Source organism: Protopterus annectens, chromosome 3.part1, assembly GCF_019279795.1.
Source record: "Protopterus annectens isolate FY-2018-M chromosome 3.part1, PAN1.0, whole genome shotgun sequence".
NCBI lineage: Eukaryota > Metazoa > Chordata > Ceratodontiformes > Protopteridae > Protopterus > Protopterus annectens.
Genome location: NC_056732.1, coordinates 1,393,929,398 through 1,393,946,115, shown reverse-complemented (window position 1 = coordinate 1,393,946,115; position 16,718 = coordinate 1,393,929,398). Strand labels below are relative to the sequence as shown.

Sequence of the window (16,718 nt, the reverse complement as noted above, 5' to 3'; positions counted from 1 at the left end):
CTATACAATTATTGTTCTTCAAATGTTTTGTAAAACTTTGGAACTTTTCTCCCCGGGATTCCACTGATAATGAAATCCTACCTAGTCAGACTTTCTGAGTAATAAAATATCAATAAATAAAAAAAAAAAAGTATTTTGGCTTTTCCCAGTTAGGGGTTGCCACAGCAGATCACCAGTCCGCTATTGATTGGCAGTGGATTTTTACAGTGTCAAGTTGCCAGCCCAGTGCCCAACCTATAAAGAAGGCACACACACACTCATGTACCTACCTGCATGTCCTTAAAGTTCAATCAACTGCAGGAAGGACATGCACACTCCGCACAGAAGGTGCTCCAGTCAAGAATCGAACTGGAGAACCTCTTGCTGTGAGGCGACAACACTAACCGCTGCACCACCGCAGCCAATCCAATAAAATGTCAATAAATAAATAAAGTAGGGAGATTTAGTGACCAAGCCAGCAGGAAATTGACAACTGCTGGGAAAGGTGTATGGATAGGATTCATGATTTTATATATCACCCCATGGGTGGGTCTTTCCTAGCCACACACCATTGCACTCCCACATGCAGCTAGATGTATAATGAAAGAAGAATGGAGTGGTAGAGGAGGACTAGTATAAAAGTACACACACACACACACACACAAAACAAACCCTAACAGTCGCAGTACGATACAACCTTCTTGCCTGCTGTACTCCATAGACACAAGGTGCCAAAGTCTGTATTAGCCACAATGTCTGTTTTTGCCTGGAGAGATTGTGCACACCAGAGGAAAGGACAGATTGTTGTATACCCCAGCACTGGCGGCCACAGGGGATCAGCAATGGAAAGACTGAAGTCAGTAGTGGCTGGCCCTGGTGAATTAAGGACAGCTAAGTCAAAAGACAACATATGCACTATGTAAAGACCTGCAGAAAAATGGTGGATCACTTCTTCTGGGATTAGAACAAAACTACAGAACATAGCTCTCAACTGTCCCTGATTATGCACAGTATCCTCACTTTTGCCTCATATTATGCCCTAAACCTTGTAAATGTTTTGATTTTCTGGTAAATAACTGAAAATCACAGTCAATCAGTAAAGCCAGACAATAGTTTCATATTTTATATTGTTCAGAAAATGCATTATAATGCAAAACCAGTTGTTCTATTAACTTTTAAGTAAATAAGAGTAAGAATTTAAAATGGTTTCTAATTTTGGGCTTTTGATCCCATTATTTTGGATTTATCCCTGATTCATAATCAAAGATGTTGAGAGCTATGCAACATAATTAAAATGTCCATCTCATTGTTTTTGTATACTACAGCAAACTGTGGTAAAGCCGGATTTGTCTATGACTGGTTTTGGTTTACCTATATGGGCTCTGCAGTCAGGGATAATAGTCATCAGAGTAGGGAAGTCCACATTTAGCCATATCTGAGCTGGAATACTGCTATTATACTGAAAGAGTCTTTGCATGTAAGAAAAATGTTTTACTTTCAGTCCACTTACCATTTTGTTATTTGTTTTATTGCTCTTTTTTACTAGAAGAATATATTTTACATACTTTTAAAATAACTCTAATGCATTTTTGATTTCCAATTTTTTTATGCAGAAAATAATGCTATAAGGGTATGTATGTGCCCAGAGCAAGAAGTAATTTTTTCATGCATGTTACAATACTTTGCTTACCTGGAATTTCAAACTGAACTATCTCGTATTGTACTTATGTTCATATAATTTTCTATCCAAAATAAGCAAATGTTCTTAAAGATACTGTTAAAGACAGTTTAGCTTATTAAGCCAATGTAGCTGTCCCTATATAGCCATTATAAAGTGGCTATCTGTCCCATTTTGCATGTGTGTGTGAGCAGGCGCAAGTGTCTGTGTTTGCATGTGTGTGAAGCCTTGGCATTGTTTGTTTGTGAGATTTTCCTTTTATTTTTAGTATAATACATACCTTTTATTGGATGTGTTTTAGAGGATTTTCTACTAAGGAAGAATAGATAGATAGATACAGTGGATATAAAAAGTGTACACACCCCTGTTAAAATGCCACATTTTTGTGATATACAAAAATGAGACCACAATAAATCATTTCAAAACTTTTCCCACCTTTAATGTGACCTATAAACCAGTACAATTCAATTGACAAACAAACAAATCTGTTACGGGAAAACATATAAAAAATAAAAAACGTACAATATGCTGATTGCATAAGTGTGCACACCCTTAAACTAATACTTTGTTGTGTGTGTACACCCTTAAACTAATACTTTGTTGAAACCCCTTTTGATTTAATTACAACATTCAGTCTTCTTGGGTAGGAGTCTATCAGCATGGCACATCTTGACTTGGCAGTATTTGCCCACTCTTCCTTGCAAAAGTGCTCCAAATTGGTCAGATTGCAAGGGCATCTCTTGTACACAGCCCTCTTCAGGTCACCCCACAGACTTTCTATTGGATTTAGGTCTGGGCTCTGGCTGGGCCATTCCAAAACTTTAATTTTCTTCTGATGAAGCTATTCTTTTGTTGATTTGGATGTATGCTTGGGGTCATTGTCATGCTGAAAGGTGAAATTCCTCTTCATCTTCAGCTTTCTAGCAGACGCCTAAAAGTTTTGGGCCAAATGTGACTGGTATTTGGAACTGTTCATAATTCCCTCCACTTTGACTAAAGCCCCAGTTTCAGCTGAAGAAAAGCAACCCCAAAGCATGATACTGCCACCACCATGCTTCACCATAGGGATGGTGTTCTTTTGGTGATGTGAAGTGTTGTTTTTTGCTCCAAACATATGTTTTGGAATTGTAGCCAGAAAGTTCAACCTTGGTCTCATCAGACCATAACACATTTTCCCACATGCTTTTGGGAGACTTGATGTATTGTTTTGAAAATTTTAGTCAGGCCTGGATGTTTTTCTGTGTAAGACTAAGAAAACTTTTCTTGCAACCCTACCTCATAGTCCAGACATATGGAGAATATGCGAGGTTGTTGTCACATGTAGTACACAACCAGTACTTGCCAGAAATTCCTTCAGTGTTGCTGTAGGTCTCTCAGCAGCCTCCCTGACCAGTTTTCATCTTGTCTTTTCATCAATTTTGGAGGAACATCCAGTTCTTTGCAAAGTACAGTTGTGTACACTTAACATAAATGTAGATGTTCGAGTGTATTCACTGTTGCAGTCATTACATTTGGGTAGAATCCCAAAGCTATGGTTGGGAGGCTGGTGCTAAACAGCATTAGGAGCGGCTATAAGGCTCTGCAGAACTGCAGTGGCAAAGCCTGCCCTGGATTTAGAGTAGAGAGGCAAATGATAATGCTTTGTAAAGGTGTGAACAGAACTCCAAGTAGCAGCCTCTAGAATGTCTTTAGTTGGTACTCCCCTTAGAAAGGCTGCTGAAGTAGCTGCAGCTCTGCTGGAATGAGACCTAATGCCCTTGGACACAGGTTTAACATGATGTAAGTAACAGAAACTGATGCAGTGGCTTATCCACTTTGAAACTGTCTGCTTTGATATAGCCTTGCCTTCTGATCCTGCAGCATATGCCACTAGTAATTGCTCAGTTTTTCTTAGAGCTTTAGTCCTGCTTAAGTAGAATCTTAGCTGTCATGTGTACGTCCAAGGAATGCAGAATTCTCTCCCCCTTGTTCTGCGGATTTGGATAAAAGGTTGGCAGATTAATTGTTTGGTTAAGAGCCACACTGGAAACCACCTTAGGCATAAAAGTAGGATTTGTCCTCAGAGATACCCTGTCTGGGTAAAATATGATAAAAGGCTCTACAGCCATGAGGGCCTGTACCTCTGAAACTCTTCTTGCTGAAGTAATTGCTAGTAGCAGAGCTGTCTTCCATGATAAGAACTTCATATCAGCGGTAGCGGCTGGTTCAAATGGAGGCAGGATGAGCTTTTCCAACACATAATTGAGGTCCCATGCAAGCAATGTTGATCTTCTAGGAGGCCTTAAATTTTTGGCTCTTCTAAGAAACTGCTTTAGTAAAGGATGAGAAAAGATTGCTGGCTCTGTATTGTAATGAGCTGAAATGGCAGAGGCATGGATTTTAATTGATGAGAAAGATAGGCCTTTGTCAAGCATCTCAGTTAAGTATTGCAATATCTGAGGAATATTTGGTTCTGCTGTATCAGTTCCTTGTGCTTGATTCCAAGCACAGAATCTCTTCCATTTGTCAGCATAAGATTTTCTAGTACTAGGCCTTCTGGCTTCCAAAATTACATCCATCACAGTTTTACTGAGAGGAGTTGTTTGTATGACTATATGATCAGCCATGCTGCCAGGTTCAGAGTCTGTAGTTGATTGTGCAGGATCTGATTGTTTTGCTGGGCAGTAGTTGTGGTCTTTGAGGCAAGGTCCAAGCTGGGTATTGAGACAAGTTCCTTAGGACTGGGTACCAGTATTGACGGGGCCAGTCTGGGGCAATTAGTATCATCTTTGGTTTCTCTTGTCTGACTATTAGGAGGACCTTGGGAAGAAGAGGCAGAGGAGGAAAGGCATAAACTGATAGGTTTTTCCAACTGAAGGATAGGGCGTCCACTTTCCATGCTTGTCTGTGATAAGTTCTTGTGCAGAATTTTTTCAATTGATAATTTTGAGGAGAGGCAAATAAATCTATGTCTGGGCTCCCCCATTTCTCTGTTATCATGCTGACGATTTGTGGATTTAGTTGCCACTCGTGAGGATCCATAAGGTTTCTGCTTAAATAGTCTCCCAGAGTGTTTTGTTTTCCTGGCAGGAATTGAGCTTGAAGATGTATTTGGTAGGTCAAAGCTGTGTTCCACAGTACCATGGCTAATCTGCTCTGTGTGCCCCCTTGCTTGTTTATATACCACATGACTGTGGTGTTGTCCATCTTTATCTGTAGTTGTCCTGGATGAAGTAAGTCCTTGAAGGCTGTTAGGGCATTTTGAACAGCTAGCATCTCTTTCTGGTTGATATGCAGATGCATTTGTTTTGGTGACCATATGCCCTGAATGCATCTTCCTGCCATGTGGGCCCCCCAGGCATAATCAGATGCATCTGTTGTTATGGTTTGGCTGGCAGGGGGTAGAGTGAATGGCCGCCCCATGTTTTGGTGACATTCCTTTGCCCACCATAGAAACTCCTGTTGCAGGCAGGGAATGAGAGGAATCATTGTTTCCAGACTGTGAGAATGTAGACTCCATAAACTTTTTAGGTACCATTGAAGTTTCCTCATATGCAGTCTTGCATATGGAATCAGTAGGATGCAGGATGCCATGAAGCCCAGAGCCTGCAGAATTTGTCTTGCAGAAGACTGGGATTTTGTTACCATCAGTTTGAAGTAAGTAGTCGGTTGCCTTTGCTTGTCTGGCGTGAGATAAGCCATCTGGGCAGTTGTATTCAAGCTTGCACCCAGGAATGTTATCTTTTGAGAGGGTACCAGTTGTGATTTCTTTTTGTTTATTGTGTACCCTAGGCATGTTAGAACCATTTTCACAAATGCCAGGTGTCGAAGAAGAGTGTCCTTGTTCTCTGCTTGAATGAGACAGTCATCCAAGTAAGGATATATTTGTATACTTTTTTGTCTGCAAAATGCAATAACTGGTGCCAGGCACTTTGTAATGACCCTGGGCGCAGTAGATTAGCCAAAGGGCAGTGCAGAGAATTGGTAATACATTAAGCCAGCCTTGAATCTGAGGTATCTTCTGCACGATTGTCTTATTGGGAAATGCAGGTATGCGTCTTTTAGGTCTAAAGTCACCAGCCAAGCATTCTTGCCCAGCATGGGCAGAAGCTGCTGAAAAGTCAGCATTTTGAATTTTGGAATGTCCAGGTATGTGTTCAAAATCGATAAATCCAGTATTGGCCACCAGGCCTTATCCTTTCTGGGTACCAAGAACAGTCTTGAGTAAAAACCTTGTCCTTTTTCCTGTTCTGGTACTGTCTGAATGGCCCCCATATCCATGAGGGATGTAACCTGTTTCTGTGCCTCTGCCCATTGATTTTTTGGCAGATCTGGCCAACCATTTGCCATTGGCAGAGTGTGGAAATGGCATCTGTATCCCTGTGATACGATGTTTAGTACCCACTTGTCCTGGGTTATTAACTGCCAATTTTGAGCAAAAAGTGCTAATTTTCCCCCTATGGGTGCTGCCAAAAGATAAGTGCTTTGTGTAGGCAGAGGGAAGTCATTGGGATTGCTTTTTGTAGGTTTGCGCTTTATCTCCTCCAGATTTGGAGGTGGAAGTGCCCCATTGCTTTGACCTGTATGAATCTTGCGCCTGGTATCTAGAATCCTTAGGACATCTGAATTTGCCCCTTTGAGCTCTGTCTGACACAGGAAGGGACCAATTTTTTGTAGGCCAGTGTCTACTGAATCTTGGTGGCTGCACTTGTAAGAAGTCTAACAGTTTGCATAGACTTAGCTTTGTCTTCCATTTTCTTTAAAACCTCTTCTGCCTTAATACCAAACAGAGAATCATGCTGTAAAGGAGCATCTAGCAATTTAGCTTTAACATGATCAGGCAAATTTTGTTCCTTTAACCAGGCATACCTCCTAATCACAGAACCAGTAACTGCGGCCCTGCAGGAGACCTCTAAGGAATCAAAACAACATTGCAAAGTATGCTTTCCAACTTGTTCAGCTGCATGCAATAATTCCTGCAATTCTTTATTTTCTGCACATTCTGAAATCAACATAATTTTCTGTTTCAGCAATCCCACAACATGTTGTTGGTAGTTAAGCATATGAAATTGACAGTTTAAGGCCCTGATTGCCAAGGTTGCAGATGTATAAACCTTTTTCCCCATCTGTCCAGTGCCCTTGAATCTCTGTCAGAGGGGGTAATATTTTTGCTGTTGAGGCCTTAACTCCCTTTGGACCCTGTGAAATAGTTTCAGGATCAGCAGCAGGTTTTCTAAATAAAAAGTTATGTGAGTCAGAGACCCTGTAATATCTGTCAGGCTTACTGGGAGCCGGAGGTAAGGAGTCAGGGGTCAAGCTTGACTCCGAAAACACATCATCCACAATGTCTAAAACAGGGGGGATGGCTAAAGGCCTGTGCTGAGGGAGAAGAAGGAAATCCCTGAGCCTCTTTTTTGATTCTGAGAAGTCTTGACTCTCCCAGTGAAAATACTTCCTCAAAGTATGCAAGGTTTCTCCAAATGAATAATCCTCAGGAGAAGATGCAGATGGAATAGACTCCTCAGCATCAGAATCCTCATAGGGAGGCATAGATAATTCCTGATCAGAAGAGGAATCAGAAGAAATAGAAACCTGATCTGAAGATTCATAATCAATGTCTTGCCTAGGCCTCTTATCAGGAGGGGGATGGGTACCCCTGATCAAGGTAATAAGGTTTTCAGCCATTTTGATCATCTGTTTTTTAGGCATAGAGGCCTGTGCATGTGGCTCATGAGTCAGTTTTTTAGTTTTAGAAGTTGATTTTGTCTTTAGTTTTGCAGCTTTCATCTGTTTGATATACAAATGTTGAGGTCTGAATACACCCTCAGAAGCCGGTGCCTGCTCAGCAGCTCCGGACCCATCTGTGGAAGATATATCCGTTGGTCCAATACCTTGAGTATCTTGTGGCATGCTGGACTCCACATGGGTGTCAGTAGAGGCCTGTGACTCGAAGGTAGCGGGTATCAGGGGCTGCGAAACCACCTCACTGAGTACCGGCGAACCAGTGACTGGCTTAAGAGAAGCTTTGTCGTCGATTTTGGATCTCAATTGCCTTTCTCTGTCCTTTTCTTTGCGTTTTTTATGTACTCCGGTAGTCAGACTACTATCCGATGACATTTCTGGGTTGTTAAATCTGTTTCCAAAATACTTTGTTGCAAAAATATACCGACACTTAATAGTGCATTGGTTAAATCTAGCACAAAACCGACATCCAGGCACATTGTGATAAGGGCTTGGCAAGGAATACAGTATAAATGGAAATCCTTATGAGGTATTTGCTTCCCACAAGTAATACAATTATTAACTTTTTCTGACATCGGTAAAAAGCAAGAAAAAAGTTTCCCCAACCGGGTACTTAGCTTTAGTGAAGCCTTCGGTTCTGAAACTCAAACTCGAATATTTCAGTAGTCGGCCAACCGGCACTTGCGAAATGCTTCTGCTTCTGGCACCGTGCGGCAAGAAAGACTAAAGAAAATGGAGCCAGCTGCATGTTTTATACCTCTGACTCCATGACGTCATGGAAGAGGTGACAGCAACTGACACTGGACCCAAGACTTTGGAATTCAGGCCAACTGAAGGCACCCTGCCAGCAGATTACCCAAATGTAATGACTGCAACAGTGAAACACAAAGAACATTGTCACTGTTGTCCTATATTTTATCCACTTTTTGTGACTGTCTTCACTGTGTTCCATGGTATATCCAATGCTGTGGAAATGTTTTTGTACCCTTCTCCAGACTGATACCTTTCAGCAATGAGATCCCATTGATGCTGTGTAAGCTCTCTTTGAACCATGGCTTTTGCTGTAGCAGGCAACTGAGTAAATGTCAGGAAACTCCTACTAGGACAGCTGAACTTTATTTGGGGTGAATTGATTGGAGGTGTGTACCCAAGAAGATTGAATGATGTAATTAAATCAAAAGGTGCTTCAACAAAGTATTAGTTTAAGGGTGTGCACACATATGCAACCAGCGTACACTACATTTTTTTATTTTTTATATTGTTCCCCTAACAGATTTGTTTGTTTTTCAATGGAATTGTACAGGTTATAGATCACATTAAAGGTGGAAAAAGTTCTGAAATTATTTGTTGTGGTCCCGGAATAGAAAACAGGAAATGAGAAGAAAGATGGTGATTATATTTCAAAACAGATGGAGTTTGTATTTAAGTGACTGAAAATTGTAATTAGTAAAAATGATATGAAAGAGGGCTCAGGAAGTTCAGAGTAATATACATGTAATATAGGCTTTATTGATCATTTTTGATTAAAGGAGATATCAGCAGTTTTTACTCACTCCTCTCAGAGATGTTACTTTAGATCAGCATTAGACAGGACTTACCTAATGACCGAACTCAGTACACGGCTAACATTATCCTAAAGCAACAAATAGTTGTATGCGCCAGGCCTTTCATTCATGTCATATTCAGGCCAATCACACACCAAGGAATAATTTGGGATTTCCAGTCCACCTACTGCATGTCTTCAGGATATGGGTGATAAACCAACATAAACAAAGGAGGGACATGCAGACTCCCCAGAGGATGCACCTCAACTGAGAATTGAGCAGCAGAACTTCTTGCTATGAGGTGACAATGCTTCTCATTGCACCAGTGGGTAATAGTCAAATGAAAAAAAAAGACAGTAAAACGTTTTTTTTGTCTCTTGGGATTACGCAAAGAATAAGTTTAGGCTCTGTTAGGGTGGAACTTCAAATACCTAGGCTTTTCAAGTGTTACAGGTAGCTAGGCTATTAGAAGCAAGCCAGGAAGATTTGCCAAGTATAGACATGTTATTACTGAATGCTAGGAGTGAGTACCTGATTGAAAAGAGACTGGTTAGTATTGTTGCTAAGGCCTTGTGTGGGTTGAAGGAAGAGATAATGCATCAGATTAGGTAAGTTTGTGCGTAGGTAAGGAAATTAACTTGAGTGAGTACAAATCGGTCAACTCCCTGGATATGGTGCTAAGTCTAGAAGGTTTGATAAACTTCCATAGAAGTCTCTGCATGATTTTTAAACCTCTAACAGTATATAAAGAAGTATTCCTTTGGCCAACAGGCTACATTGGATAGGCCAAGTTGGAGAAAGAGGGAAGTGACTTCATATGTTTTGGGCAAGTAGACTAGAGACTTTCAAGGAGGTGATTAAAGCAGCTTTAAATCGTTTTTTTTTTTTGTTTTTTTGTTTTTTTTTTAAATAAGGTGATTCTCAGTAAAGTACTAATTTTGCTAGGCTATTCTATCCACCAACATTTCCTGCAAAATAAATGTTGTGTGTTTTTAATGCTGGCAGCCAAGAAAGCAATTGGATGCATAGTTATCAAAAACAATTGATGAGTTATCTGCAAAAGAAACCAGGTAGGGCTGAATCTCATGAGCAGAAATACACAAATAAGCAGTTGCTCAGGTATAAGTACTTAGTCTTTAACTATGACGAACCCACAGAAGTCGTGAAGAAGTACAGTGTTGAAAGGACAGGCAATGTTTGTTTGTGTCTTTCGGCTTTTCCCGGTTAGGGGTTCGCCAAAGCGGAACTCCGGGCCGCTAATGATTGGCAGTAGATTTTTACGTACTGGCTTGCCGGGCCTAACACACAACCTTCAATGAAGGAACGCCGATTCACGCATGTCGCCACACAGAAGACACTCTAACTGAGAATCGAACGGACAACGTCTAACTGTGAGGCGACAACGCTACCGCAGCACCACATCTGACAGTAATAGATAAGAAGCCTTCCCTAGGTCTTGTTGATTATTCATTGAATAAAGAAGACTCTGCCTGGGATATAAACAATGAAATAAAGATAATCTTGAAGTGCTCATTGCCCAGTGTCTGCCAGTGTGATCGATGCCAGTGCTCATACTCGGGGTTAAGGACACAAGTGATTGAATCATATCTGTGTGCCTTAGTCAAGATAAATATTTGTAAGTCAGTCAAATCTCTGTGTTGTCAGACAAGAAAGTATTACTCATGCAAGCTCTGTATGTCATTTGCATTCTAACTTTCTTAAATGTTTCTATCCTATTTGCACTGTTTGAGTTCAATAAAGCTTGTTATGGAAAGAAAAAAAAAAATCAGTCCAGTTCTTTTCAGATTACACTTCTTCAGTACTGAGGCCTACCACCTCAATGACCACAAAAGCCAGAAACAGTAATATTACAGGCTGTATGTGTTGCTCGGTATCTCTTGTTCACCTTCCTCCTCTCTGGGTCCTGAATTTAACAACAAAACAAGGAGTACTCCCATCGAACAATAAACAATTAAAAAATGTGAAGAAATCTTATTCTATTTCTCTACTTTTCAAAGAACAATGCATGTCTAATTAGTTTGACACTGTCTTACAAAGACTTTACAATAATTTTACAATCTAAGCCTTAGACAACAAAGCAGTTCATGCCAAAACTTACTCCAGCTCTGACATTCAATATTTCAGCTATGATAAATTAGCAGGAACAATTACTAAAGCTAGGGCAAGGTTATCATGGTGTATTTTCCTCATTCTATTCTGTTGCGACCCAAGTTATGCATATTTCTTCCTCATCCTATTCTACTGGGGACTGGAAGGCCACCCCCCCCCCCCCGTAAAACCCAGGACACCAAAATGGTCTTCACTGGTTCCAGTGGCCATTCCACAGTTCCTGACATCAGCTCTGAGGAGCTGGTCTTGACGTTTATGTCATCAGATTTGATGCTTAAATGTGTTTCTATAGCCAATTGTTAAGCAAGTCACTGAAACAGACTGTTCATGTGTCACACATGAAAAAAGGCACTTGTGTTATGTGAACTTACCCAGCTAACAAATCAATAATAATAAAATCAAAATATGACTATGCCCTAAGTTGATACACTGACCCTTTCTAAAAGTGAAACAAATAAATAAGGTGGAAGAGTGGCAACCATGCAAGACCGTATATTATTCCAGCCAGACCATTTATTACTCCAGATAAGTGCTTTATTCCATGGTATACTTAAAATGGACTTCTTCAGATAAAACACACAAACTAAAACACACTTAAATAAGCGATACTTAATTGAATAATTTCCCTCCAAAAATCTTTAAAGTAACAGATTTGTATGCGCATCTTCCAGAACATTGAACAACATTTAAATAAAATGCATGCTACCAAAAGGCAGAAGCTTGATAGGGATAATGAGGATTACAGTAAAGGGAAGGTGTATCCAGTCCCTCTTCATTCACAGACATGGGGAATTAGGAGGAGTAAAAGACCTGTACAGTTTTCTCAGCAACCTTGTTTTCAGTACAATCATGTCATTACCAATGCACGTGAGGTTAATGAACACTTCCGTGAGAGGCAACAAGAGGAAGGGACTGGAGTAAACTATGGTGAGGAATATCCCCTGCTCAGAAGATCTTAGTGTATTAAACAACAGCAAAAAAGCTTCCACAGCAGAATCCTCAATCTCGCCAACAGGAAGCTGTTTCGCAGCAGACTTTTCACCAATTTCACCAAGGGGAACAGAGGAACACGAGCAGGTGGCCTCAGCCCCCAACAAAGAAGTTTCAACGAAGGAACAGCAGGGAGTGGAATTAAGTGAGACTGTATCACGGAACATTGAATTTAGTGCAATTGTCAGGTTTAATTTAATCGCCTCACAGCAAGAGGTTCTCCGGTTCGATCCTCGGCTGGGGTGCCTTCTGTGCGGAGTCTGCATGTCCTCCCTGTGGTCGCGTGGGTTTCCTCCGGGTGTTCCAGTTTCCTCCCACATCCCAAAGACATGCTGCAGGTGGATTGGATACTCTAAATTGGCCCTAGGTGTGCGTGTGAGTGTGCCTTCTGTGGAAGGTTGGGCGCCGGGCTGGCAACTCGACACCGTAAAACTCTACTGCCATTCAATGTGCAGACAAGGTGATCCGCTGTGGCGACCCCTAACCGGGAAAAAGCCGAAAGAAGAAGAAGAAGAAGAAGTCAGGTTTAATTTAATGAGGAAGGAGCATGTTGTTAAGGTATGTAACACACAAGGGGACTTTAAAATGTATAATTTTTCAAGCTTAAGGATTACCACTGAAACAGTTGATATGCCATCAAAGGGGCTTACATTTGTCCCTGATAGAAGGGCACACGTTTCAAATGTCCTAACTGATATTAAATTGTTCCTGAGAAAAATTAATTTGAAATTAATATGCATGAGTGAAAATGTTACAACAAATGTTTTAAGAATACCAAGTACATATAACCCTCCACTACACCCTAGCTTGCAGTTGTTTGATAAGATGTGTGAAATGGATATGAGGAACTTGCATTCCAATACAACAGGAAGGGTTAATAAAGTGTTAAAAAAAACAACTTAAATAAGCATGAAAAACAACTGGTTGATTTATTAAAGGGACAAAAAATCTGGATCATAAAACCGGATAAGGGGGGGGGGGTTAGCTATTATGGACATTTGCAATTACAACAAAATAATTTTTGAAATGTTGAGTTCGGAAGCATATAGAGAGAAGTCTCTTTGAATGAACTCAATGGAGCAAAAAGTAAAATAAAGGGGTTACTTAACAATCTACTTATAGAGGGTAGTTTAACTTTGAATGAGTACAACTACTTTAACATGCTTGCCCCCAAAACGCCTATGATATTTGGAGTCCCAGGGTTACATAAAACTATCTCTAACCCCCATGCAGCCGATAGTGGATGGTAGGAATAGTATTACCTCAGGATGTGCTAAGTTCTTAGACATAGAGTTGAAAAAATATCTAACTGATGAAAAACAAATTTGCAAGGACTCATGGGAGTTTTTGTGTACTATTAAGGATTTGGAGTATCACACTGATGATATAATGGTAGCTATTGATGTAAAGGATCTTTACACAGTGATACCCCAGAATTTAGGAATACAGTGGATAGATGAATTTTTATGTTATAAAGGAGTAGCCCAAGAGAAATTATAGTTATACAAGGTACTTTTGGAATTAGTACTTACAAATAATTTCATTTATTTTGAAGGGAAACATTTCTTACAAACTAGTGGAGTAGCGATGGGCTCACCATGTGGAGCAATTTTTGTTAACATGGTTATGGCCTATTGGGAACAAAAGTTTGTTCTGAAAAGTGATTATACATCTAAATTAAGGTTATATACGAGGTACCTTAATGACATTTGTATCATTTGGAAGGGTGATACTGATGGCTTGTTGCAATTTATAGAATACATAAATGGTACAACACAATTTCTGAAGTTTATGGCTGCACACAGTAAGGATGAGCTAGCTTATTTAGATATGTTACTGAAAAAGGACACATTTAACAATAGATACGTTTCAGTTATATATCATAAGCCAACGTACTCTAATTCCTTCTTTCACTATACCAGCTCATATCCCTATCACCAGAAAAAGTCTGTGGTGAAGGGTCAGCTGGTAAGGGCTGCAAAAATTATAACACAGGATGATGAGTTTGAGAAAGAATGTGAATTTATGGGTACGATGTTTAAAAGTAGAGGTTACCCATCCAGCTTAATTGAGGAACTGGTAGCAGAGGTTAGTACTAAAAGGAGACAAGGTTACCTTTTACCTATTTTATCTAATAGGGAAAGTGGGGAAGTTTATGTCCAGCACGGGAATATACATGAACAACATCATATTGTGGTTAAATAATATGCAATATACATTAGCATTCATTACAATATATTCTACTGATTATGAATACATCAAGTGATTTTTTAATAAGAACTGGAATAGCCTGATGAATGATAAACAAATAAGGGACATGATTAATGTAAAGGCTAAGATTGTTTACCGAAGAGGTTGGAGTTTTAAAAATATTTTTGAGCAGATTAATTATTGTCACAGTGCTAACAACATAAACAAAACAATGTCCAAATGTGGACGGTGTCCTTATTGTGTTAAAATAAAGACTGGTAATGCATTCACAATTAGGGGCATAAAATACAATTTGAACAACAAGTATAATTGTGAATCTAGACATATAGCATACTTGGCAACATGTAATTTGTCCTTAAGTTTTTATGTGGGCAAAATGGAATGTAGACTGCAAGAGGGAATGTATTAACATGAATACAGCATAAGGAAAGCAAAGGAGACTAATGCTTTAGCTAAGCACATTATGGATAACCTTGACCATTCTTTTAACTACATGGCTATAGATGGAATTAAGAACAATCCAAGAGGAGGTCCAACAGGGCTCTATTTGGAGGAAAAAGGAGCTAGTTTGGCAAATGAAGTTGGATGCATGTACATGGCCGGGTTTGAATGATATCAGTTCTATTTATTGTCTATTGAGCCTAAAGGCTTTGGAGAGATGAACATAATTTCACGATTTTAGTAATTTTGTATTGAATATAATTTTAGATAATTTAGAAGATTTACACAGTTGCTGATATAGAATTTTGTTTAAATATTTTAGTTTGTGGTTTTTAAAACAATAATATCAAAATAACATATACATTCTTTGTAACATTTTTGATGATAACATATTTTGCAGTATGTTTAACAACGATCTTATGGAATATAAGTTAGGGTATAGTTTATCTTTTAAAACAAGTCTGTTACTTTAAAGATTTTTGGAAGGAAAGTATTCAGTTAAGTATTGCCTATTTAAGTGTGTCTTAGTTTGTGTGTTTTATCTGAAAAAGTCCATTTTAAGTGTACCATGGATGAAAGTACTTATCTGGAGTAATAAACGGTCTATCTGGAGTAATATACAATCTTGTGTGCTTGCCGTTCTTCCACCTTATTTATTTGTTTTTTGGAGTTTTGTATCCTTTCTAAAACTGAGTCTATATATAGTATGCAATGTACAAGTCAGAACTTGACCATTTTATAATATCAAGCATAAGTGAAAAAGTTGAAGTATTACTATAACTTGGTAGGAACAAACTTTCATAGTAATATTACCAATAAAATAAATATTATGAATTTTTAGAGCTTATTTGTACTTTATTGTATAACGTCTTGTAAAAATAAGATTAGTCATCAGCACAACAATCTGGCAGGAGAATATAAAATATACAGTGCAACTATAACACATTTCCTTAGATGACATAATATCTGTGGTTGTACCCAAACCCACAACATTTCAGGTTTACATATTTCTTTACCAACTACTTTTATACTTAACTCTCTGCAGTAATACACATAAGTAGTAAAATGAAAATCTACAGTGTTTAACAGTGATATTTTCCCACTCTATTTCCAGGAACTGAACATCCTCCGTACTCAGTGTGCAAAGCTTTACAGCTATGACTGGATCAGCATCCCACTGGTTTATACACAGGTAAGAAAGACAGGCCTATACAGAAATATTTCTGTAAACACAGCGCTTTTGGTAAACATAACACTAACAAACATAACACTAACAAAGATGGAGATAAATATACTAGAAAACAGTGGATGTAGCTAATGCAGTTTAAATATACCACTTGCATAGGCTATGACAAATGCATATATAGATGTGTGTGTGTGTGTGTGTGTGTGTGTGTGTGTGTGTGTGTGTGTGTGTGTGTGTGTGTGTGTCTGTGTCTGTGTGTGTACTTATATGATAGCAGATTCCAATATTAGCTAGAAAGCTGTAAGACTGCTATACAGTACACAACTATTTGTGCTGGGGAAGAGAGGCTAGAAGCAGGGTGCTGGGGTTGCACAAAAACTGCTATTTCTATTGTTCTGTTAAAGTGGATGAGATGAAACAAAATATGTATGTATGAATATCAAGATCTGACTCACATTGAGGGATGTTAAACTATCCCAAATGCAATAAGCACATTCATGGTAATGACGGAGTCGGGGTAGTTAGAGGAGGTATTTCTAATGGAGTAAAAATGATTCCAATACAAGAAGCACACACACACACACACACACGTGTATATATATATATATATATATATATATATATATATATATATATATATATATATATGTACATAGTTATCAAGGGTGTTACCAAAACAGGGGGCAAAGGGTGATACAGTCAGTGAAGAAAGTAGGCAGACAAGCACAAAAGGGGAAAAAATAAGTAAAGCCAGAAAGAGAAGGAAAGATAGATACAAGATGTGAGTGGTAAAACAGATCAGAGGTAGAAAGGACAGTAAGGGGAAATTAATATAACA

The 16,718-nt window shown here is 39.1% G+C and overlaps 1 protein-coding gene across 1 annotated transcript in view; it reads left to right on the top strand.

The window, feature by feature from the left end:
• The window catches only part of LOC122798479 (bestrophin-2-like), a 624,740-nt gene that overhangs the window by 413,825 nt on the left and 194,197 nt on the right, over nucleotides 1–16,718 (top strand). The window contains exon 6 of the mRNA XM_044067436.1: nucleotides 15,809–15,886. Coding sequence (XP_043923371.1) covers nucleotides 15,809–15,886 — 78 coding nt within the window. The remainder of the gene's footprint in view (nucleotides 1–15,808; nucleotides 15,887–16,718) is intronic.